Source organism: Neofelis nebulosa, chromosome 7 (assembly GCF_028018385.1).
Source record: "Neofelis nebulosa isolate mNeoNeb1 chromosome 7, mNeoNeb1.pri, whole genome shotgun sequence".
Taxonomy (NCBI): Eukaryota; Metazoa; Chordata; class Mammalia; order Carnivora; family Felidae; genus Neofelis; species Neofelis nebulosa.
The window spans coordinates 10,244,651-10,270,476 of NC_080788.1; the positions used below are offsets into that span (position 1 = coordinate 10,244,651).

Sequence of the window (25,826 nt, forward strand, 5' to 3'; positions counted from 1 at the left end):
GAAATTCGTATTTTGCATGTAATATTTTATTACCAACTTTGTCTGCGGCCGCCTGGGTGGCTCAGTTGGGTAAGCATCCGACTCTTGGTTTCGACTCAGGTCATGATGTCACAGTTTGTGGGTTTGAGCCCCGAGTCTGGCTCTGTGCCACCAAAGCGGAGCCTCCTTAGGATTTTCTTTCTGTCTCTCTCTCTCTCTCTCTCTCTCTCTCTCTCTGGCCCTCCCCCACTCACACCTGTTCTCTCTCTCTCAAAATAAATTTCTAAAAACTTAAAAAAAAAAAAAAACAGAAAAATATATGTTAAAAAATAAAAAATAAAGCCTGTTTGTCTAGTGTTAATTAAGCACTCAGATGGCTTTATTTTCAAAAGAAACAGCATTATTTTCAGTCTTCAAAATATTTTTATTAAAAATTACTATATATGTTTTTGTAACACACTCACTTGTAAAGCATTCAAACAATTCAAAGGCAAATAAAGTAGAAACCAAAGCCTCCACCTAACTGCCCCCTTAGATGTTACTACTTTTACTATACTGTATTTCCTTTACGAAAAAAGGGGAATCATCATGTCCACAGCTTTCTGATGGTAGAAAGGCAAGAAAAGATTACTTTAAAATGCCTTTACAACTGGGGTGCCTGGCTCAGTCAGTTGAGCATCCGACTTTGGATGCTCAGGTCATGACCTCGTGGTTCGTGTGTTTGAGCCCCGCATCGGACTCTGTGCTGACAGCTCAGAGCCTGGAGCCCTCTTCGAATTCTGTATCTCTCTCTCTCTCTGCCCCGCCCCTGCTCTGTCTCGCTCTCAAAAATAAAAATAAACATAAAAAAAAATTTTTAATGCCTTTACAACTTATTTATATTTCTGAGAGAGATAGAGACACAGAAAGAGAGAGGCAGGCAGTCACAGTGGGAGAGGGGCAGAGAGAGAGGAAGACACAGAATCTGAAGCAGGCTCCAGGCTCCAAGATGTCAGCACAGAGCCTGACGCGGGGCTCAAACTCACGGACCGTGAGATCATGACCTGAGCTGAAGTCAGATGCTCAACCGACTAAGCCACCCAGGTGCCCTAAGCCTTTACAACTTATAATTAAACACACATATACAATTCATTCTAACCTTTCATTAGAAAACAAGCAAAAAAGTGAAAAAACAGAAAAAAAGGAAAATAATTTTCGTATCTGAAGTTAAAAAGCTTTTTTAAAGGAGCCAAGTTAGAAAGGTTTCTTTCTCTCTTCCATCCCCAAATAATGAAAGGTTAGAGACTAACATCAAGAAGTAGCTGCCTTTTGAAGGTCAATCAATCATCTGGTTTTAGTAAAAACTAAAATGTGACAAAACATTGACAGTGAAACATGCAGAGAACTCAAAGAAACATCAGAGCCAGCAATCTGGATGAAACATGACATTAAAAGCAAGAACAAGACACAAAGCTCTTTTTCTTCCCAGAGCGCACCCAACTGACGAGGCCCAGAGGAGCTGGTCTCACACAGGAGCAAAAAGGGTGCACAGACACCCCTCCCAGTAGCCGTTGCTGCATCTGGTAACCAGGATGCACAAAGCAAGCACTTTCCATGAAGAATCCTCACTACTCTGACATCGCCCGCAGCAGACAAGAAATCTGAGGCTGTCAATACAGCTCACTGAGGCCCAGAAATCACCGTAGGTAGATACTGGAAAGAGAACACTGACTCCTGCCCTCAAGCCAAGAATTCAGTTCAAGAAGCCAGATCAAACTCCTTTTGCGTTTTTCAAAAGAAAGGGTGCAGGGGTTGTGTGTGCATGTGTATGTGTGTGCGTACACATGTGTGCACAACCTTTCTAGAAGAGCGGCTTCCGAGAATTGGGATGAATTCAAATACAGTAGAAAAGCGGTTCCAGCAAATGGTAGGGATTACTAACAGCCTTCCTAGCATACACCAACAAAACAGAAATCCACACCCTCACGAAGCTGACTTCAGCAAAGGCAAGTAGAAAATAAGTAAGATAAATGAAATATACATGTTAGAAGTTGGTAAGTGCAATGGAAAAAAAAATCAGAAAAGGGCAAGAGGGAGTCCAGAGGGGAGGCCGCTGTATATTTTTATAAGGTGGACAGGGAAGGCCTCGCTGAGAAGGTGATAGCTCAGTAGAGAGCTGAAGGGAGGTAAGAAACAAGTCTAAGATGTCCCTAAAAACTGACTTAAGGCAGTTTAATTCTAGGCTAAAATATTCTTGCCATGATATAAACAAGAGATTCAAATCTAACTCAAACCCCAAGATGTCCATCCCTACACGTCCACAAATGACTACAGCAGATGTAGCAGCTGAACGGGAGGAGCTCCTGCATGCTGACCAGAGCAACAGGCTCCATTCAGGAGTCCCCTCTGCTTAAACAGTGAACAGAGCTTCTGAGTCACCAACCGGGGCCTCACTGCTACTGTGCATCCGTATCAAAGGTCCACGGGTTAGAGTGCAGCTTGCCATTCCGCCTGGCCTGCTTGTACAAGAGGGTCCTGTAGGGACTCGAAGCCTCTGTCACCTCTGCTGTGCTCGGGCACCTCTTGTCATCATCCTGAGTGAACTCAATGAGGAGAAGACCGTGCAGTCCAACTGGAGAGAGAAGGCGACAGGCGGTTGGGCCCGTAGGCCTGACCGGGAACACGGGAGGTGCCAGAGACCACAATTTACAGGAGGGGAGAGTTGATTAGTGGAAACTAGAGAAGGCAGGAACTAGGACTCCAGGCCCCATGCAAATGGGTCAGGGATGATTTCTGAGGATTTAAATCAAATTAGGAGAAAGCAGCAGAGTATAATATCCATTCTGGTTTGCTGGGGTCGGCAGGGTAAGGGTACTCAGAGTCGATAAGTGCCCTAAAGGACACCCAGAGATGGATGTGGCTGGAAAAGAGGGGGACGGAGACATGTAAAGAGGTTTAGAGCCAAAGGCAAGGAGGTGCCTGGGTGGTTCAGTCGGTGAAGTATCGACTTCGGCTCAGATCATGATCTCACAGCTCACGGGTTCGAGACCCAAGTCGGACTGTGCTGACAGCTTGGAGCCTGGAGCCTGCTACGGATTCTGTGTCTCCCTCTCTCTGACCCTCCCCCACTCGTGCTCTCTCTCAAAAATAAACATTTAAAAATTTTAAAAAAGGAAGAAGAAGAACAACAACAACCACCACCACCACCACCACCACCACCACCACCACCACCACCACCAAAGGCAAGGGATGAAATGGGAACCAGAGTTCAGGAAGGAAGGTTGGAAATCAGTAAGGGTCTGGAACGAACTCAGAGTTCTGGGCTGTCGTACAAGTACAAGGGGCTTATGAAACTCAGGAAAATAAACGTCCATCCTGATGTCAGTGCCTTGCCAGCGAAGGTACAAGAGCTGCCGGGCATATCCATCTCCCAGGGGCTGGACTTTGCCGGTACTTGGGACTGAGGGCCACAACTAGGATGCAGGGCTACATCCTTGATACCCCTGACCTTTCTCTTACAGCTACTGGCATCCTCCCCGTATCTACGGACACTCTTTCTTACACGTGCGCCAGTCAGGGACTGATGACTCTCCTTGCTGAGGACTGTTTCTCACACGTGGCAGGTGTTTAGCAAAGGTGACACTGGATGGCACCTGCTCCAGAGGGGACCTCAAGTTCCAGAGAAGCCTTTCTGACACGATATACATCACAGGAAACAAGATGTTTGGAGCTTTAGGTTACAGAGGAGGATACTTAATACGCTTTAAAGAAGAAATCAGTATCTATCCTGAACTCCTTGTTAAATTTTCAATCCCTAAAAATTTGCAGGGGGGGGGGGGGGCGGGGGGGGCAGATATTCATAGGAATTGTCAAGAATCTTTAAATTCTGTACTATATTTTTCAAAACCACTGCTGCCAAGCAGAAAGCTAAATACAGCTTTCAACTGTCATAAACCTCAGTTCTTAACTGTAGGATAATTTCCAGCAGTTGGTGGGTATCAGACATGAAGCTAATTTATATTAAATGGCACAGCAATGAAAAACTGGCAACAGGATCCAGTACTGGCAAGACTAGATATTAAAAGCCCTTGGTAAAGTAGTAGTTTTTTTTACACCATCTATTTCAACACAGTGGAATCAGTGTTATATAAAAACACTGGGAAAAAGAAACATTTCAGGAAGAACTAAGTCTACTTTATTGTCTAAAGAACAAGTTAACTGTCAACACTTCTTAGGGGTTTACCCCTCAATGTGCCCTGTTTTGCATTCTGATGAAAAGTGGTCAATTGTTAACTGTGAAACAAGGCCAGTTAAGGAAATGAGCTCATCTCGGAACACACGTCGGCACACCTTTAGGTACTGCGATAGATGAAGAGACAGCCATTTCTTCAGCTGTTTCCGGTGGAAGTAGCAAGGACTTTGTGACTTTGTAAAGAATTTTTAATGAGTAAATACTTTCCCCTTTGAATTCTGTTAAACAGTGATTAAACATGGTCCTCGTTCCACCATGAACCATAATTTGGAAAGTTTGGCTTTTATGAAAGATTCTTAGGTCCCTCTTAGATTCTGAGGCATATGTTACTTATCGTTCTACCTCTGCTTTTGCCCCTGTGACATTCAGCGTCAAATCTGCAGTCACAGCACGGTAGCCATGTGAGAACCTGAATCTTCCACATGTTTTACTTTCCCCCAAACCTCAATATTCTAATAAATTAATATTTTGGCTGATCCTAATTTTTATCTTTCAACTTACGACACCATTTTATTTTGCTAATTTCTAGTGAGTCTCAGATTTTCGTAGAATAAGCAATATATAAACAAAATGCTTTACCTTAATGTGTATTTAAAATAAAGATCTGACGAGAAAGAGTTCTGTCACCCTGATCCGTTCTTCCTCTTACTCCACACTAATGAACACAGAATAAGAGTGTTGGAGAATCAGGGATGCCTGCATGTCTCTGTCAGTTGAGTATCCGACTTTGGCTCAGGTCATGATCTCAGGTTCATGAGTTCGAGCCCCACACCGGGCTGACTGCTATCAACTGGTCAGCATGGAGCTTGCTTTGGATCCTCTGTGCCCACCCACCCTTGCCCCTCCCCTGCTTGTGCGTCTCTCTCTCTCTCTCTCTCTCTCTCTCTCTCTCTCTCTCTCTCTCTCTCTCTCTCTCTCTCTCAAAAACAAATAAATAAGCAAATAAAACAGTTTTTTTTAAAAAAAAGTATTTGAGAACCAGCAAAGGCCAGTGAAGATTCCACCCAGTACTTACCAGGAGCAATGGTCTCCAGCGTATCAGCACTGATCTTCCGTGTACTTGTGCAGTGATGGAGGGTGGAACCCGAAAATACCAAATAAAAAACTACATCATCCTCAACTTTGTCCTCCTCAGCCAGCAACACTGTAACCACACAGTCGCCCTAGGAAAGGAAAGACAGAGCAAGCCTGCATTAGTCAGGTTCCTCCTGGGAGTCTACCTTCACAAAACATCAAATTTAGGGAAAAATCAAATGTATCATTTCTAGTAAGGTTATACAAACATAAACACTGAGCACTTGTGTGCCAGGAAGAATTGTAGGCACTGAGAATACAAAATGATCTGAAAAGAAGACCTCTGTGCTCCTAAAAGCTTACTTTTCAGTGGAGGTGGTCAGACAAAGGAGAAAACTAACAAGGTAACATTTGGGATATTTACTTGATGAATGGGTATTAAAAAGAAAGGAATCCAACCAAAAGAATCCAAAAATAAGGCCGAGAGGATGGAGGAGGCATATTAAACAGTCACATCCCTGTGCCCAGAATGCCCCTTGCCCAGAGCAACAACTCTGAATTCTACACCCCAGACATCGCTGCCAAATCCACCCATTCTGCAACAAGGACAGTCTCCACTGAGCCTGCCTGGACGAGTGCAAAGAGCATTCGTCTGGGCTCTGGGCAAGTCTGGGTTTAAACTCCACCCACTAAGACTTGACTCAAATCCTCTAACCCTACTTTCCTTGTCTATACAAATGGAGATAATACATTCTCTTCCTCCAGCTAATATATGAAAACTCTTGGAACATATTCTGCTCTCAGCCTACGATAATATTCTTAATCTACATGGATGGGACGGTCACTTTTCTACTAATCTGTTTCCTGACCATCTGGAATCCCTACCTTCTTTACCCAACCCTCCATCAAACCCTTGCAATCAGATCAGAAACTTGCCAGTACCGTTGCCATAACTCTGCAACCACTGAGAAGACATCTCTGTCATTTATTCACAAATATTCTTTCTAGTTTTTACAGGTTAGTTTTTTTTAATTGAGGCTACTGTCTAAATTAAATATAATCTATAAAATACAGTCCTAATTACCATCTTCCCAATCATAAACATTATACAATTCATGTTGTCTCCATAAACAAAAGATTTTAAAGCACCGAGGTTTAAAGCACTGGGGTTTAGTATTATCTAAATCTTAATAATGCACTATGAAAAAAAAGAAAAACAATAATGCACTATGGAAAAACCAATTTAGAGAAAGCCAGGCTACAATAGGGGAGAGAATTCTCATGCCTTGCAGTATTTTTTTCTTTTCCATTTTAACACCAATGAAGTCTATTAGAGAACCATGCCACCCTGTGGCCACAATTTACCAAGCCTGGCAGCAAAATGGAGCAGCAGGTAGAGTTCCATTAAACACCGCAAACCAGAAATCATAACATCAAACTTAGGACCAAGCCTATTAACAGAAATGCTCCAATAGGTTGATTCTGGAAACAGAGTTCAAAATATTTCCTAAAGCCTCAAAGGCCTATTTCTTCACTTATTCCCAGTGCTTTGTGTACATGGTAGGGGCTCAAATGTGCTCAGTGCAACACGTAAGAAGTCACAATGAGCAACAAATGAGCTGTGACTTACTACGTACAAATGCCGAACTGGAAAGTTCCAAAGCACCCTAACACAAGCAACAGCACAGTCGGTACAACAGAATCATCCCTGGCTGCAGTCGCTATTTAGAATTATAATGGAGACTCATGCCTAAGTCCTTTTCTTGGAAACATGTTTGAAAAGCTTAGGCTGGTAAAATTTTAATACCCGTTGGCGTGATAAACCGCAACCAGCTAAAATGTCTGCAGCACATGTGAGAAGAACAAACTTCTCAAGGTATCGAAATACCATTATAACCTGGAAAAAAAAACGAGAGCTCTGAAGTTTCATCCTTTAGACCACAGGCGGGCCCGCGGGCACAATCCAGCTCTCTGCTTGTTTTTATATGGCGCAAGAGCTCAGAAAGGTTTTTTACACTATTAAATGGTTGAAAAAAAAAAAATCTTTTAACATGTGAAAATTATCTGATGTTCAAATTTCAGCGTCCATAGGTAAAGTCTTACGCCAGGCCACGCTTCTGTACTATAATGAGCCCCTGAAGAGTTGAGCGGTTCCCTGAGACTGTATGGCCTGCCAGCCTAAATTATTTACACTGTGGACTTTTAAAGAAAAACAAAACAAAACAAAACAAAACATCTGGGTTTTGTTTTTTTTTTTTTCCACCTAGATAAGTATCCTGGAAGTCTAGGAATATATCTTCCTTCTCAAGATCAGGGATTTCCACATGAGACCCACTATCTTGCTAGAAGACTCTGTGCCCAAGATATTAAGTGATATCTGGGGCCTTCTTTTAATGGAGGACAGAGGAGATGGCTAACATCAACCTCTTTTCTTCACTCGCAAAATAAAGAAGCTTTAAAGCTCTCATAGCTTCAATGGTTTTCTTTTTAATGTTAAGTCAAACTACCCAAAATATTAAAGAGAAGGGACCCCAGAAGCCTCATTCACCTCAGAGCCACCTGAAATTCAGATTCCAAAGGCACCCGGGACGAAAGCACCTGTCTTCCCTGGAGGAGCACCCTCTGCCCTCCCAAAGTCACGGGAGCAGACAGTCAACACTGTCACTCTGCCATGGGCCACATGGCTCCGGTTTCACTGCAGGGACAGTGCACCTACAGTGATGCAGACGGGAGGTGCACGATTAGGCCAGTGCGGTGGTGCCTGAAAAGTAAGGATGAAAAACAGATCTAAAAAGAACTCTGGTTGAGATGATTGCTGTAACCACACCTTCCCTGAGGAATATTCCGGTACATGATTTTGTTGCTCATGGGAAGGACAAGCCCCAGGGAATGAACAGACAGATCAACCTGGCTACCCGGTTACTACGTCTGTCACGCATCTAACCACCACAGATGAACTTACTAACGAGGGCAATTTTCAAGACGTTCTTGAGTGAAGCCCCAGGAAGAGAGGTTCTACATCTCCGCTTCTCCAGTAAACCGAAGAAACAGAGTGCTCTCCTCACAACGGTATTTTCCATGCTTCTGCATTAATGGGAAATGTATTCCCGAACCTGACACTTTTTTGAATCTGGACTATTTCTGCTGACAGATGCCAAAAGAACTAATGGAAAAAGACAACCTATACCAGGCCCCATCTTGTTACTACTGGTGATCCCCCAAATATGAAGGCACCGTAGTCCTAAATGCCAGTCAGTCACTTATTTGCCAAGAAAAACAGAACTTTATATGGTAGCCGCAGTCTCAGTTCTCCCCATCTTTAACTCGGGTATATAGTAGACATACAGTAGTAACAGTACCATAATCACCTTTACATATTTATTAGTAAGTAACACAAGGGCACCTGCGTGGCTCAGTCGGTTAAGCGTCTAACTCTTGACTTTGGCTCAGGTCATGATCCCACGGTTCGGGAGTCCAAGCCCCGCTTTCAGCACAGAGCCTGCTTGGTATTCTCATTCATTCTCTCTCTCTCTCTCTCTCTCTCTCTCTCTCTCTCTCCCTCCCTCCCTCCCTCTCTGCCCCTCCCCCACTCACTCTCTCTCAAAAATAAACTTAAAAAAAATAAGTAAACAAACGTTTTTTTCCCCAGACTTCCAACCTGGAATTCAAAGAACAGATCTCCCTTTTCTAGATCAAGGATTTTCTCTTCCTAGGAGACCCATCGTCTTGCTGACAGACTCTCCAGGCCCCCAAGATCCCAGTTATGCCCGGGGCCTTCCTTTCACTGGGGACAGCATCTGGATCAGGAGGAAAATGGCACAGGGAAGGGCAAAGCAGGAGAGGGATGGGAGAGAGAAGATTACGGTGTGGGAATGGACAAGGCCTGGGAAACGGGGTGAGTGCTTATGAGGAGGATGGTGGAGGGCTGCCTATCAGAGAAAATCCTAGCCAAGTACAAAGCATCCCAGCTCGTGGCTAACATGGTGCCCGAGTTCAGCTGGCGAAAGATCAGTATTAGCACCACCTAGGGCGCCTGGGTGGCTCAGCTGTTGAGGGTCTGACTGTTGATACCTGCTCAGGTCGTGATCTGGTGGCCATGGGATGGAGCCTTGCATCAGGCTCCTCACTGGGTGTGGTACCTACTGGGGATTCTCTCTCTACCTCCCTCCCTCTCTGCCCATTTCTCTCTCCCTCTCTCTCAAAATAAACATTTTTTAACAATATATTATCACCACCTTAAGTCAATTTGTTTTCTAACTTTCAAATTTGGCTTTTAATGTATTAACATGCCATGGTGGGTAAGAGGATGATCTCTGGCTGAATCACCGCATGGCACGTCAATTTCTAACTGCTTAACCTCTTGGATATGTTAAATTCTCTGCTGTAAGAGAGAACAATCACACTTCCCTCATAAGGTTGTACGAATTAAATAAGTGATAAAAGTAAAGCACCTAGAGCAGTTCACGGGACATAATAACATGTTCAACAAATAATAATTGTAATCAATGTAATGCAGACGTAACATATAACGGATGTGACCAGTTATTATACTGTATTGTATATTTGAAAGTTGCAAAGAGAGTAAATCTTAAAAGTTCTCATCACCAGGAAAAAAAAAATGTGTAACTATGTGTGGGTGGATATTAATTCAACTCATTTTCATGATCATTTTGTAATCTATACATATATCAAATCATTATGTTGTACACCTAAAACGAATACCATGTTATTTGTCATTTATATTGTGGTAGGGTCCCCTCCCTAAGGAAAGAAAAAAAATGGGGGGGGGGGGGCTTCAAGGTAACCTGGCTATGCACATACATGATAACATCCCTCATGACCCTGTAACATGAGACCACTTAATCAGACTACATGTTTGTGTGTGTTACCATATATGGGAGACAAAAAAAATCGACAATGTATAAAAAACTATGCCACATGATGTTTGGTGCTCAGTTCTTCGGGTACGAGCCCAACTGAGCGGTGCCGGCAGGAATGAAGTTGCTTCCTGGAAAGAAAAGTCTGTGTCACGACTCTCTGTGCGAGAATCTGGCTACAGTATCTCAATAAGTAAAGAAATAATAGCTATTATTATTCACTAGAATGTAAGCACCATGAGAGCACATTTTATTCATTGTGATATCCCCTTAGTCTAGAATAGGAAGTAGCAGGTGCTCAAAACACACTTGAGAAGGAAGAAAACACCAAAACTTTATTAGCAGGTACCTATATCTAGGATGGTTGAAGCCAATTTCATAATGTACTTTGTGCTTTTCTGTTTTCCAATATTTTCAAATACGGATGGGTTCTTTTCAAAAGAAAAAAAAATCCTTATTTTTTAAATAGTCTGCTCACTTATAAATTACAAAAGGAAAATGAGATACCTGGTGGATATCACCTGAATCAAGTCAGCAAAAAAGGTAATGTTATAAATAATGAAACCAGCACCACTCCTGATGACACCCACAGAGGACAGAGCATCACTTACAGTGTCCCCAACAAAAATGCACAACCTCAATCCAGTCTTCAGTAGACATCACACAAATCCAAGGGAAGAGGACCTTCTATAAAGAAAACTGGCCAGTTACTCTTCCAAAATATCACTAATGAAACACAAAGACAGACTGAGTTAATGCTCCAGACTAGAGACTTGCCCACTAATGTGACACAGGATTCTGGTTTGGCAGCTGAAAGGCAGAGGTAAATTGCCATGAAGGGCATTATTGGGACAACTGGCAACATCTGAGGAAGGCTTACAGGTTTAACATTGTACCAGCATTAAAGGGCCTGGTTTTGCTAATTGTGCTGTGGTTATGTAAGAGCAATATCCTTGTTCTTAAGAAATACACAATGAAGTATCTGGGCTAAAAGAGCATGATGTCTGCAACTTACTTTAAAAAAAGACAGACAATGATTAAGCAAATAAGGCAGGATGTTACATTGAATCCGGGTTTAATGTAAATGGGATTTCTCTGTACTACACTTAACAATTTCTATGTAAATTTAAAATTCTTCAAAATACAACAAGATTTCCAAAAAAAACACTTCTCAAAAAATTTATATGTAATCAAATATTCAAAGTTAAAGGGGTACAAAAATTAAATTACATTCCTGAGACTGGTTTTTTGTTTTTTTTTACATACTGCAGACATATATATTTAGTAAAGATATTCTTGCAGGGTTCCGGAATTATGAAATTGTTAATAATAACTGCCTTTCATTCAAGAATCTTTTTTTTTTTATTTTTTTTTTAATGTTTATCTTTGAGAGAGAGAGAAGTGGGGGAGGGGCAGAGAGACAGGGAGATACAGAATCCGAAGCAGGCTCCAGGCTCTGTCCTATCAGCACAGCTGATAGCACAGAGCCCGACATGGGACTCGAACCCACAAACCGCGAGTTCATGACCTGAGCCGAAGTTGGACGCTTAACCGACTGACCCACCCAGGCACCCCTCATTCAAGAATCTTCAAGAAGTTTACAGGCCTTCCCAAATCAATTTCCCAGTTTGCCAAAATGACAAGAATTCTCCCTGATGTTCACAGGGGAAAGTGAAACAAAGGAGGTAAGTCATACAAAGTAAAGGTTGAGCATTAGTCCAAAGTATTATCTTTCCATGAGGTGTCCGTGATTATAGTATTGAAACAGTAATTCCAAAGTGAGTCCTTATACAATTCAGACACTTCTTTGCATTCATGCAATGAGCCTCATTCTCTCCTTTAAATACAAGAATAGGGGCACCTGGGTGGCTCAGTCGGTTAAGCAGCCCACTTCGGCTCAGGCCATGATCTCGCGGTCCGTGAGTTCGAGCCCCGTGTCGGGCTCTGTGCTGACCGCTCAGAGCCTGGAGCCTGTTTCAGATTCTGTGTCTCCCTCTCTCTCTGACCCTCCCCTGTTCATGCTCTGTCTCTCTCTGTCTCAAAAATAAATAAACATTAAAAAAAAAATTAAAAAAAAATAAATACAAGAATATAGGCAATTGACAGACCCCTTTGCCCAATCATTTCCTAAAGCAACCAAAGACTGACAGTCAGCTATAGTTTCTCCCTAGTCTGAAAAGAAAGTCTCTCCCTTGGAAAATCAGGGCAGCTGGTTTCCAATTTCATTAAAGGCTCACACAACAGAAGGACACCCAGGAACAGTGAGCATACCTAACGCTCAGCTCTTGGTCACTAAACACCATTCTCCATTAAAGGAACCAGGGTCACTCAAAAAAAGCGGTGTTTCCAGACCTAGGATCAGGGTACAGACACGATGAGCCTGGAACATCTTGTGTTTGACAGAAAATAAGGAAGTGCTCAATAAAGAAAAAAAAAAAAAAAGATGGTGACATGTTGCACACTGAAGTGGCTTCCTTGGCCAAATCTGGGACAATCTGAAGACCAAAACAATTAAAAACAGTAGCAAACTATAAATAATTAAAAAACAGGAAGTCATGAGTCTATAAGAATACCATATAAATGAATTAAACAGAGGAGAAGGGAGAATTCCGGAGTATGACAGAATGATGAAGCCTCACTGGTAGAGAGGGGGGTGCCAGAGTGCAAAGGGGTAAGCCCTTTGCAACCATAACAGTAAAAAGTGATTCTAGAAAAAATGATCAATTATCAATCTGGGGAGAAAGTCCAAGGAAGAAAAAGACATTTACGTTGTCTTAAATGTGTCTCCCCACAAACTGCTTTTTATTAAAGGGAGAAAAAACATGGTATTTATTCAGTGAAGAAATTCACCAATACTTTGACCAGGTGATCAAAATAAACATCCCAATAAAGACAGATGAACACATGTGCCTCCATGTGTGATGCTCTGAGAAGGACACAATGTGACCTATGTAGTGCTCTGACCAAGAATGCATCTAGCCGCAAGGAAACATCAGATAAATAAAAATAAGAAACATGCTTTTGAACAAAGGAAGGGATTACTGTATTCTTCAACACCGTCAATGACATAAAAGATCACGAAAGGTTGCGGCCATGTTCCAGGCTAAAGAAGGTAAGAGACATGACAACCAAAAGCAATGATCTAACCCTCCTGTGATTAGCTGACCCTTGGACAATCTCAGGGTTGAGAGCACTGACACCCTCCCCTGCCACAGACAAAAATCCACATACGACTTTGAACTCCCCAAAACTCAAGTACTAATAAGTGAGAACGCCCAGAGATCACTTTTTACTGCCATATGCAATTTCCTGGAGAGACCAACCGCTCACGTGGAGATGATAAGCCTCAGGCGGGGGTGGAAGCAGATACTGGCAACATTCAAGCTCACTGCACTCACTGGGACAGCACTAAGGGGTGGCTATGAAACTGCAGGATGATTAATTTCATTGTTATTATTTAACACTGCATTTTGTGTCTGTTTACATTTTTCTGAACTGCAAGTGACACCAGGTATGGTCTCCAAGTGTTTGCGAACCTACATTTGGATAAATTTTAACTGTTTACAGTAGATTTGTGTATGTTATGGTGGTAAACCATAAAATAGACTAGGATCTACAAATATTTTATGCATTCATGACACACGCAACTTCTTAATGTTTCAATATTTCTGGGCTACATGGTTCATCTGTGAGCTGTTTCAAATTATAGCAAATCTCTGAAAACTTTTCCAATGGGCTTACTGGAGAAAAAAATCTACATACACGTGGGTCCGTGCAAGTCAAGGGTCAACTATATATATTTCTCATTAGATGAAGCTTGTGGACAGCAAGAACTGTGTCCCTGCGTACAGTTCTCACAGTGCTTACCTAGCAACAGGAACTTTTGGCATACCCATATGAATAAATGTGGCAGAGATCAGCTCACACAGAATATTAATGGCAAGCCAAGTGATTCACACTTGGACCTGTGTAGGCAAGAAGGCAAAATAGAGCCTTGTGCGGTATGTACGGAAAGAAAACCGCGGGGAGAGGGGTGAAGGGTGACATGTTAACGGCAGCGAACGTTCTAGAAAGGTTTGTATCTGCAGCAGTATCCTAAAGAAGGAAAAAAGAGAACAGAGGCAAGGAAACCATATGTGTGGAAAACATTACAAAAACATGGTTTAAGGAAGCAAAAAAAAGTTTAAACTGCTATGGCAGTAAGATGATTTGAAAAGAAATACATATGAGAAAAGCATTCTGTTGAAAATAATTTGATGAAATATGGTAGCTGACTGTCTGGGGGCTGCACAAAGATAGGAAGAGAGTGGACATGAAAAGGGGTATCTCACGAGGAAAAATTGAGGGGGGGGCTAGGGGAATGAGTGAAAAAGAGGGCAATAAGCTGTAAATGTCAAGTTTCACAATTCAGCGGGATGGAAAGCAGACAGCATACATCCAGCAGGTGGTCGGCAGGTCAGGCGGAAGGAAGAGGTCTGGGCTGGGGAGCCAGACTCTCAGGTCCTGCACCCAGTTAAAGAGCCTTGAGCCCAGGCGAGAACCCCAGGTGACAGAGAGCCAAGGTCTAGACCCTTGTGTTAACGAGCCTCTGCACAACATACCATTTTCATCTACCTAGTCCTGTGCCTCAAACCCAGAAACAGGATCCTCTGAACCCCAGAGGAACCCAAGTTCAAGGGCCACCAAGAAAGAGGAGGAGACTTACCATGTTGCTCTTGTTAACGGCAGCCACAACTGAGCCTCTGCAGGGAAAACCTCAAGACATGTATTTTCCCGGGTCTTCCGGAGAGCTCATTTGCTAAACTAAAATAAATATCACTTCCTAGAGTCATGATACAGTTCATTTCCCACCAGCTAAAAATATTTCAGGTTTCTCTGTGTTAACCAGCTTGTTGTTAATAATACCCTCAGTAACTGCAAAAGCCTTTGAGGCAAAATACAACTGTTAATCTGTACTAATCTGGTAGAAAGCTACACTGAGTTAATGATCGTTCACGAACTTTCAAGTAACTTATTGCCATCAAATATACAAAGGACTATTATCCATTAGTATTGGGATTGTTTCTGAAATATGAATATTTGAAAATATGAATGTTAAACATTAACGTTGATATGTAAATGAGCCTTAAATGTTTGAAATTCCCTTTAGCATATTTTACTTTATTTCATTATTTTTTTTTACTGCTAGTATAAAATTTCTATTCCAGTCCATCAGGTAGGTAAGTGAATCAGCAGAAACATAATGAACATGAATCTGTACGCTGCCCTTCCTTCTGCTCTGTTCTCATCACCACTGCCTTGTCATTCATCTGTTCATGCTGAACAAGCACACAGTGCCTTCTGTTTAATATATTTTGCGTCTGCTACCCACCAGGTACTGGAATTATGAAAACTTCCTGGTGCCTGCCCTCCAGGAGCCTAGAGAGACATACACGCGGACAGGATGCCCTGTGGTTAAGTGCTATAACTGGCATCTAGGGGCAGAGGAGATGGGTACCCAAACTCTCCTTTGACGGGTATGATCAGGAAAGCTGCTATGGAGACACGGGTATGCCCAATGCTGCTCAAAGCTCAACACGGGTCATCTCCAGCAGGAACATGCCTTCTGAGAGCTACACCATTTACAACCGGAGGTGGAAAAGAAACTGGTACCCAGTTCACCTTTGCACATTCAGTATCTTGATATACAGGTGCTCAGTCAATGTTTGTTCGGTTGAACCAAAAACATTTCATCCTTCTAAAACACAAAACTTAAAATGTTATAAATAAGCAAATTGCTAAGCTTGCTTTGCTTATGCCTTCCTTCAGTCAACTGAACACTGGCTGGGCGCTTGGTGAGGCCTACGGAAGACATGGAAGGTACTGAGACAAGACAGATCTTGCCCCTTGGGGCTCAGAGTGCTTTCACGGAGTAAGAAGCCCAAAAAGCAAAGGCTGAAGCTGTATCAACAGCAGTGTGGGAAACCCAAGGATAAGGTGCTGCAGCCATCAGCGGCGGCCCAGGACGCCCCGCTCAGCAGGTCAGGGGAGGGAGGCTTCCCACCAGCCCATGTCAAACACAGGCCACTGGAAAATCCTCTCCTGCCTTTGTCACGTTCTGTTTGAAAGAGATGATGGTTGTAATGAGTGGACAGGGCTGACGTGAGGGAGGAGTAAAAGAGGCTACACGCTGAATCCAAAATCATTCTGGAAACATCTGTCAGATTTGAGAGTTTCTCAACACTAAATATAATGAAGCCAACAAAATATCATATACTGGCAAACCTCAAAGAAATATCAAACTTCTGTACTTCCATCTCTGGGAGCACCCCGAAGTGCCATTCTGTGGCCTTCTGTACACAGAAATCTACTTCAGAGGGGAACATCACAAACTTCGACTGTAGGAGGACACAGGGGTTACATTTGTGCTGCTTAATTTACCAGCCTTCTAGGCAAATAAAAGGCAGATTTCTAAGGCAGAGTTATGGCAAAGCAGCACCCCAAGAATCATTAAGACAAGAACTAACATAAATGTATGATGTCACCATCCAGCTAGAAAATAGAAGTCCTACCAGAAGAAAAAAAAAATCCCAAACCCCTCATCATTGGGCAGGGCAGTGCAACTTTAATGTTTTTTTTTTTTTTTAATATCCGTTCAAAGTAGCTAGTATGGTTTCAGAATAGCTAAGGTTTTCTGGGCAACTGGCATCATTACAAAATGGGGGGGGGGGCAGGAGCGTGGGCTCACGCACCTGCACATGCGCACACCTTCAGTTTTACTGCGTGCCCTCCATTTCTTTAAGCGAACCATGCTACTCTAACAGTATGTGCCACAGGATCGTGAAGTAGAAAAGACACGGGCTCAGGAATAAGAACAGAATCAGTTGCGTAATAGTTACAGACCTGATAAATAACCACTTGGAAGTTCAATCTGTTTGTCAGCAAAATGAATTCATTCATCACAATATTTACTGATCGTCAAACACTGTCAAGCAGTCTTAAGAACTATGGATTAAACTGAAATAGACAAGGCTGCTGGCCTCCTAGAGTTTATGCTGCAGGTAAGAAGATCCAATTATAAAAAGCAACATCAGGGGTAAGTTCTATTACAAAGAACAGGAGGGTCTGAAGGAGGGGCGAAAGGGTATTTCGGATAAGGTCATCAGGGAAGGCTACCACAGGAAGTCCTATCTGAGTGCGAACCTGAAAGAAGAGGCAAGTTCCAAGTGTTCAAGGCCAAGAGAATGACCAGTGCCAGGCAAGTATCAACCTGACACGTACAAGGAACAGCAAAGAAGGCCAGTCTGCGGGAGCAAGTGAATAAACGCTGGAGGGGAGAGGATGTTGGTCTGGATCTCAGTGTGATGCTGGGCCACTGGAAGGTTTTGAAAAGAGGGAAATCATCTTGATTTGCGTGTTAAAAGAATCCCTACAGTTCCCTCTCCTTGGAGTGACTTTACCCTTGGTCTGCCTAGCCAATTCCTACAAGCTTTGAACCAACATGGCCCATCTGAGGAGTGATGTGCCATCGTTTCTGCACAGGGAACACACAAGCAGGAGACAGGACATAAGGAGAGGCAAAGGATTTCGGCTTTGATACTCTAGTCCAAGGAGAACCATGGAAGGTTAACAACGTTATCTGCTCCACGTACTTTTCTATACGTGGTTGGAAGATCAAGTAAGGTAATCACAAAAAACTTTTATATAGCATTAATCATTATCCTTCAAGTGTCACCAGTAATGTCTTCCATCCCCAACCATCGTAGAGAAATATGAACTCCTCTGCTGCAGCTCTCTTGATTTACGATGCCTTTTTTCCTCACAGCACTTTTTACTATCTGACACATACATTTATTTATATATATGTACAATGTGTATTTATATATACACACACACACACACACACACACGTGTATGTAATCATATAAATTCTAAGAGTACACATGTATTTACATATTTCCCTGATTCCTCCCTTTCCTCCCAAGTATTATACAAGCTTCATGAGACCAGAGAGCATATTTGTTTTCTTCAATGCAACATCACTGCCTAAAAGTGTAAATGCCTGCTTTAAGTGCTCAGTAAATGTTGGATGAAATAATGAATAAATGAATTCCTAACTGGATTCTCTTCCTATAAACAATCCACCTCTCTTCAATTCATTTCAACACTTAAGACACCTGGATGAGAAATTAAAAGAACTAAAATCTAATGATCTCGCTATGCCAACTTTTTAGGTCAGTGGTTCTTGAAACGTCTTTTAAAAATAAAACAAACAAGGGGCACCTCAGTGGGTTGAGCATCTGACTCTTAAATTCGGCTCAGGTCACGATCCCAGAGTCATGGGATCGAGCCCTGTGTTTGGCTCCATGTGAACACCGAACCAGCTTGAGATATTCTCCCTCTCTCTCTCCCCCACTCCCCTCTGCCCCTGCTTGTGCTCCCTCTAAAAAATAAAAATAAAAATAAAAATAAGGCAAAAAAAAAATTACTGAGCATAGAACTAAAGCTCAAAAGGACCAGTGACAAGAAGAGAATATAGTAGCATCATGCCTATTTATTTAACCAAGGGGCTTTACCCTTATCTGTCTCTTAAGTGGAAAAGTATTCAGATACTCTCCATTCTCCTCAGAAGAAAGCCCACGTGCCAGACTGGACAGCAAAGCTGTCTGTTTATAAAGCTTTCCTTAAAAGGCGCCTCAAAGTACCTCAAGTAACATAACAGAAATCCACTGAGAAATGTAATGACTTTTGGCATAAACTAAATTCATTCCATATACATGGAGACTCTGGCTGATTTCAAGGCTAGAAAATATTTAACAATTTTATTGGACATTTAAACTTAATTTTTATTTCAACCAGGCTAACCTTTTGCCAGATGAAGACAGAGGTCAGTGAAATCCCTATAACCTGCTTTCTTCGTTCTTAATCACACGTGTATATTCCAGCCAGAAGCATCCCCCTTCCCAATGCAAACACAAAACTATCATTTTAAGTACTACTAATAATAATAATCAAAACCCATATGTCTTCCAGCCTCATAATTTTGCAACACTAAGATTATACACAAATTCTTAAAGGTTTCCTTCCAAGCACCGCCTTTTTGGTCCATTAAACCAAAACCAGCAGGTGGCGCTCAATAACCCTGCTGAGTTCCCTGTACACAGGAGTTTGTTACAGACTCTTCTCACCAATGGGGAAGAATCTTGAAACTTCAGCTGGAAAAGAAATCAAATTACAAAAAAAGTCTGAAAATCACTGAATATATATATAGTCTCCTTAATGGCAAGGGTTCCTTAAAACAAAGAGAGTTTTTGAAAACTCGGAGTATATGAGCTTTTCGTTTCAGTGCTCAACCCTGCCTCTCAGACCATTCTCATTAGGCAAAACTAAATTGGTCAGAGGGTGTTGGCTGGTGGCTTACAACACACACACACACACACACACACACACACACACACACCCCTCTCCCTCCCACAAATGTTTCACAACTCTCTGGAACAGCTACAATAATCACACCAACACTTAAAGAGACAGTCTCCTCTTTGCTGACGAACAGGTATTTGGATAAAATGAGAGAACGTAAGGATTTTTATTAATTCTTGATGGAAATCTATTGAAAGAACTGAACGGAGAGGATTAGATAAGTCAGTCTCTCTGGCTCCCTATTCCTCCCTCGCTCCCCCAGAGCAGGCTGAAGTGGGGAGGGGCATTCTGTCAACTTCAATCTACCAGCTCGACTTCTGTCCTCACACACTCACACACTCACACCAGAACACACCAAGGTGTGTACGTCCCAAGTCTTTCCACTTGGCCACGGGGCTCCCTTTACCTGCCTAACCTCCTGTCACCTGACGACGACAGTAAGATGATTGCAGTAAAGCATGAAACAAGAAAGACAGTGACTTTTGTTCCCGGGTGGATACCTGGTCTCCTTCCTCAGGTGAAAGGCTTCCTCACCTGACCTAACACAGCACGCCTCACCCACTGCATGCAGATCGAGACTTCCTCCAACTCCCTGAGCCTGCCCCGTGTGGGCAATGGGCATGTGCGTGGGCAATGCCTAGGGAGGGGAACCCAGGCGGTCAAGTTCAACCACACCTGGTCCCATCTCATTCCTAACCCAGCATACAACAAACCACAAAGACCAATGGAGAGAGATTCAAAGTTGGCAAGTGGGACACTATCTATTACATCAAGACTGAGAAGGGAAGCTTCCGGTACAGAATGGGAGGCACTGCTTTGGGAGGTAAGACCACAGGCTTTGCAATCCCAGGACAAGGAAGACCTGCTTCACTCGTTACTAGCTTTGTGATGCTTGTAGGGACTACCTCAGACCCTTTTTGGAAACTGCTAGATTGTAAACTCCATGAGGGTGAGACTGTGTCTACTATATTCACATATCTGCATGAAACAACAGTAACACCTCTTTCCTCAAGTGCTGACCGAATGCCAGTGCGGTTTTCAGGTCTTCCGCTGAGCAGGTTACCATTTAACACCCTCAACAACTACATAAAGTGTATGCTGGTATCTGAAGAAGGTATGCTAAGTATCTAGCATACAGCGGGCACAAAATAAATGTTCCCATTCATTCCCGATAAAAACACCCCCACACTTCAGAATCTCCATGTCTTTACTTTTCTTTACAACCACTGCTGGTTGAAAGATTCTTTTTCAAAGAAAGCCAAATACAGTAATAGATTTTACTATTTTTTGGTTTTATTTAATTATGGGTGAAGAATTTTAACTAGATGGCAAAATTGGCTTTATAAAAAGCCCTCTGAGAAAAAGCAGTAACAAGGGAATATAGAAAGAGTAAAACATTTGATTAGTTTTAAAGGTAAATTATAAAGATTTCTTAAAGCTGGTTAAGCTTTTTTATTTTTTAACGTGGTTTTTTTTGAGAGAGAGAGAGACAGAGAGAGAGGCAGAGAGACAGAGACAGAGCACAAGTGGGGGAGGCACAAAGAGACAGGGAGACTCTGGGCTCTGAGCTGTCAAGCACAGAGCCTGAAGGAGGGCTCAAACTCACGAACTGCGAGACCATGACCTAAGCTGAAGTCAGATGCTTAACTGACTGAACTGCCCAGGCGCCCCAAAGCTGGTTAAGCTTTCTAACTGATAAGTCTACTGTATTTAAAAGCCATAAAGATAATAAGAAAAAAAACGTCATCATTTCAGATGATAGTAACATTTTTCTTGTCCAGCACTGCTGGGTAAGATTCACATAAACATCCAGTTTTTTTTTAAAGTTTTCCTTTAAAAAAAATTTTTTTAATGTTTATTTTTGAGAGAGAGGCAGAGCGTGAGTGCGGGAGGAGCAGAGAGAGAGGGAGACACAGAATCCGAAGCAGGCCCCAGGCTCCGAGCTGTCAGCACAGAGCCCGATGCAGGGCTCGAACCCACGAAGCACGAAATCATGAGCTGAGCCGGTCGGATGCTTAATCGACTGAGCCACCGAGGCGCCCCTAAAAAAGTTTTCCTTTTAAAGTGTCAAAATTTTAAAAAGGAACAAATAACGTTTATGAAAATCTATCGAAGGTGCCTTACCCATTTCCCAGCCTTCTTAAATACGGACAAGGTAGGGTGGAAATGTCATCTGAGTATCTACATGTGCTAAGAGCTTTACACATGGGGACAATATTTAACTGGTAAAGAGTGAACGATATATGTGAAGTATATCTCAAAGTAGCTGGTACTCAGCAAAAGGATTCGAGAAGTGCCAGGTACGCACTCGTCACGATGAGCACTGGGTGATGCATGGACGAAACTGAGAATCACTATACTGTATACTGTATGTTAACTACAGTGGAATTTAAATTTTTTAAAGTGCCATGTTAAACATCATATTCAATCCCCACAAAACTCTGCTGAATTTTACAGATGAAGGAGCCAAGGCTCTCCCAGCTGGTTAGTACTGGAGCAGGAATTTAAACCCACATCCTCTTGACTCCAAAAAGAATCACTTCTCTCTCTGAGGACGCTCAAAGTGTCGCCCCAGGACCAGTAAGCACCACCCAGAAACTGACAGAAATGCAAGTGTTCAGCCCTGCCCCAACCTGGCACATCAGAAGCTCTGGGGCCGCGGCCCCATCTGTGTGTTCATGAAGCCGCGGGGGATTCCCATGCACACGCAAGTGTTGGAACCAGGAGGCCCCTGCACTACACTCACCCGGAGCAATTATCACAGGTCTCCTGTCTGCCCCTAAATGGTTCCCCTTCTTCCCAACTAATTCCACTTTTCAGTGTCTCATTCTTTCTTCCACAATCCATCAACACCCTTATTTTACAAGCCCTGGGCAACAGCGCACTTCCCACACCAGGCAGGCGAACGGCAGACACGCAGCGGCAATGTAATGACACCGGGGGCCCAGGCTCCTGAAGCGAGAAAGGCCTGGTAGAAACTCCGGCTCGATCACTGGCTAGCCGCATGACCTCAGCAAGTGAATGAAGTTCTCCAGCCCTGCTGCCTCCTCTCTAAAACACAGAAAACGATACTAATGGGGCTGTCAGGGTGAGGAAAGGAGAAAACGGATGCAGGAGATAGAGCACAGTGACTAAGTACTAAAAGGTGCTCAATAAACGGAGGCTTAACGATTACCACTTTAACACGACACGCATTTCTGCCACCCTCTGCTGCATACAGAACCACCACACCCCCAAATCGACAGGAAGCCTGGGGCCAGCAGCCCAGCGCACCACTTCTTAAAACCCCTGTTTTTGCCTCACAGTCAAAACAGTCAAGAAGACCTACTTCTAATTCTGAGACTTAGTCAGACATGAACAACATACAACCATGCCCGCAGATGTGCCAACATTAAAATAACCAATTTCACGGAGATCTGGAAAATGGAAGATTTGTGGAGGAAAGATATTCACCAAGAGAAATACCCATACTAGTAGCTTCTTAATAGCATGCCGCCTGGAACCCCAGAACTACACAAGACAGGATGAACTAGGCAGTGTTGGCAAAACCTAATCAACTTGACTCAAGAGTAGAATGTTCCAGAATGCAGGAGGTGACCAAGAAGGAATTCACAGTCACGTGGGTAGGTCAAGATCACCCCTGGCCTCTAACTAGGTCAAGAAGATGACAGGAATGGTAGAAAATAAGCCCACAATCAGACTGCTGGCTCTCATGGACCAAAAAAGGAATGTACCAATGCCTTAGGAGTAAGATAAAACTCACATTTCCTTCTGTGGACATAACAAAGAGAGACAGCTGAGAATTCCACCACGGCTGCCAGATGCTCGGTGTATCAACCCGGGGTCAGCAGATAATCTGAACACAGAGCTCTGTGAGGGGCTCCAAGGATGCACGACGCCAACCGCTCTTTCCAAGTTTAAAAAGGAGTAAACAAGCAAACAAACAAACAAACCCCTCCCCCACCAGAGTACAGATGGCATTCTCTGTACTCAAGGATAAAGACCCTGAGTTACAACCTCCACATCAAAGAAATCAGAATCTGTGGAGGAGAAAGGTGTAGTCCTGAGAAAAAGGAATAAAGAGGCGTATCATCGGTCCGTTAATCAATCAAAAAATTAGCATCCCTTCCAGGAGAATGGAGTTTCTACATCCCTGTTGATACAAATACATTCCTACTGTTCTATTTGGTTGGAGCTATTTATGGATTTCTGAGCTACAGATGCAGGGGGCTGGCTTTGTAAATCTACCTAACAGTCTCGTCTCAGATGGCAGAGCAAATTCCAAAGACAGCAATGGAAATCTTTAGTCTTATAATGAATAGACTAGACCTTTAAAATATCAATCTTGCTGCCTCAGTTCCCCATCTGTAAAATAATTCTCCTAATTCACAGGTCTGTCAGGCCAACAGAATGAGATCAGGAGAGAAAGAGGCAAACAAGAGAGTTCCAATAATAGCCCATACACAGCATGCAAGTATCAAACCATGTGGGCCGAAATTCAATTTTTCACCAACTGTCAGTACCAAGTTCCCATCTCCGGGGTCAAAGTCAAAGTAAAGTGCTGCCTCTGTCACTGGTCCCAGGTCACAAAGCCACCTGTGTGGTTTTACCTTCTGGCTAAGGATCTGCAGTGGCCTTCCTACTGAGGTCGTGAATCTGACCCCCAGAAATCTCATCTTTGGCTAGTGAGACATTTATAACCATCCACGCAGAGGGCAAAGTTCTCTCCCAAACAGCTTCAATTCTATGTAACCAAAGGCTCGGAGAACTTGTAACGTGCAAGGTACCATGACAGAAGCTAAAGTTAAAACGAGAGCATAAAAACAATTTAAGTGCAGTCTCTGCCCGCAAGGTGCACACAGCGAAGGAGAAAGGGCCGTGTAAACAAAAGCACGTCCGCTTCAAGTGTTTGAGGGGTCTTTTAGAACGTGTGGACAGAGGAGCAGGGGGCACAAGCAGGAGTGGCAGATACTCAGGAGGGTGAGAGTTCAGGAAGGGCTCCATAGAGACAAGCCAAAAGGAACGAATCCTGAAAGACAAACCCTTTCCCTCGTGTGCGTCAGGAGTGACCGGGAGGGTCTGCTGTGCTGCAAAGAGGAGAGATGCAAAAACTTGTTTCCGCATGGCTGGAGGCCAGCACACGGAATGGAAGGGGTTTACCTGAAGCATCACCGACTCGGCCTGGGCTCCACAGCTGGGGGGGTTTTCAACTCCCAAAGGCTGACTTCAAAACAGTTTTTATTTATGCGGCCCAAAATTCAGGTGCGGAAGCCTGTCCACGCCTCATTCCCAAACCCAAGCACTCTGACCAGTTCCATTTGCATCCTGACCTGCTCTGCTAACTACCTACAAGAGATCTGGCCTTGATTACTCACAACCACACAAGGAAGAACTCCTGGGAAACCCAAATGATGTAAAAATATTGTGACACACAATGTGCAGCATTAACTCCCTTAACTGAAAATCACTACTACCTCTGCTAAAAGGTAACCAGCCCTGTGTTCAATATTACACACCTTGGTATTTTTTTGAGTCAACAATCTAGCAATAATTTACTCAGGAATCTACCATAGATCCACCCTCTGAAATAACAGCCTACTTAATGCGTGTAATTTCCCATGTGCCTTCAGAGTCAATCGTGGATGATGGGTTAACGGTCAGCCATGCGGAAAGCCCTCAACCTACCCAAACTGCCCCAATTCATAAGAAAGGGGCTTTTTAAACTATCCTGTTGGTTCACTTGGCTCATGCTTAAACGCTGGGATGCATCGGAATAATCTGAAGGGCTTATTAAAAAAATGGCTTGTTGGGCCCCATCATCACACATCCAGATGTAGCGGGTCTGGGGTAGGGCCTGAAAACCTGCACTTCTAACAAAAATCCCTAGCGATGCTTATGTTCCTGGCTGGCGACCACACTCTGGAAAAGCAATGCTCTACAACAATCCAGCTGGAAGTCAGTCCGGGTCACCCCACAAACCAATTACTGCTGTCAATAAACAATCTGTAGGGAGTTTGGATCTTACATTGGACAAAAAGATGGCAAGTGGGATTCAGCGTTAAAGACAACGTGTACATGCAGAATGTGATAGAAGCACCAGGCTTCGAGCATGGGGGTCAGGAGAAGGTAGCACCGCTGTGAGGAACTGAGAGTGAAACCATCCTGACCTGTACATCTCAGATGAAGGAGCCAGAGTTTTGAGTCTGAATCCCTGCTTCCCCTCTTACTAGCTTTGCTCCTTCATCTAGAACGCGGGTCTCCCGAGGGTGAGGAGACCACGTAGTGACCATAATGGAAGGCGCTCAGTAGCTCCGCCTTCCCTT

The 25,826-nt window shown here is 43.3% G+C and overlaps 1 protein-coding gene across 11 annotated transcripts in view; it reads right to left on the reverse strand.

Annotated features, from left to right (window-relative positions):
* Nucleotides 1-25,826, reverse strand: part of AKAP13 (A-kinase anchoring protein 13) — a 335,196-nt gene that overhangs the window by 205,335 nt on the left and 104,035 nt on the right. For all 11 annotated transcript variants that reach the window (XM_058736667.1, XM_058736669.1, XM_058736666.1 and 8 more), the window contains one exon: nt 5,226-5,373. In XM_058736667.1, the coding sequence (XP_058592650.1) occupies nt 5,226-5,373 (148 nt within the window). The remainder of the gene's footprint in view (nt 1-5,225; nt 5,374-25,826) is intronic.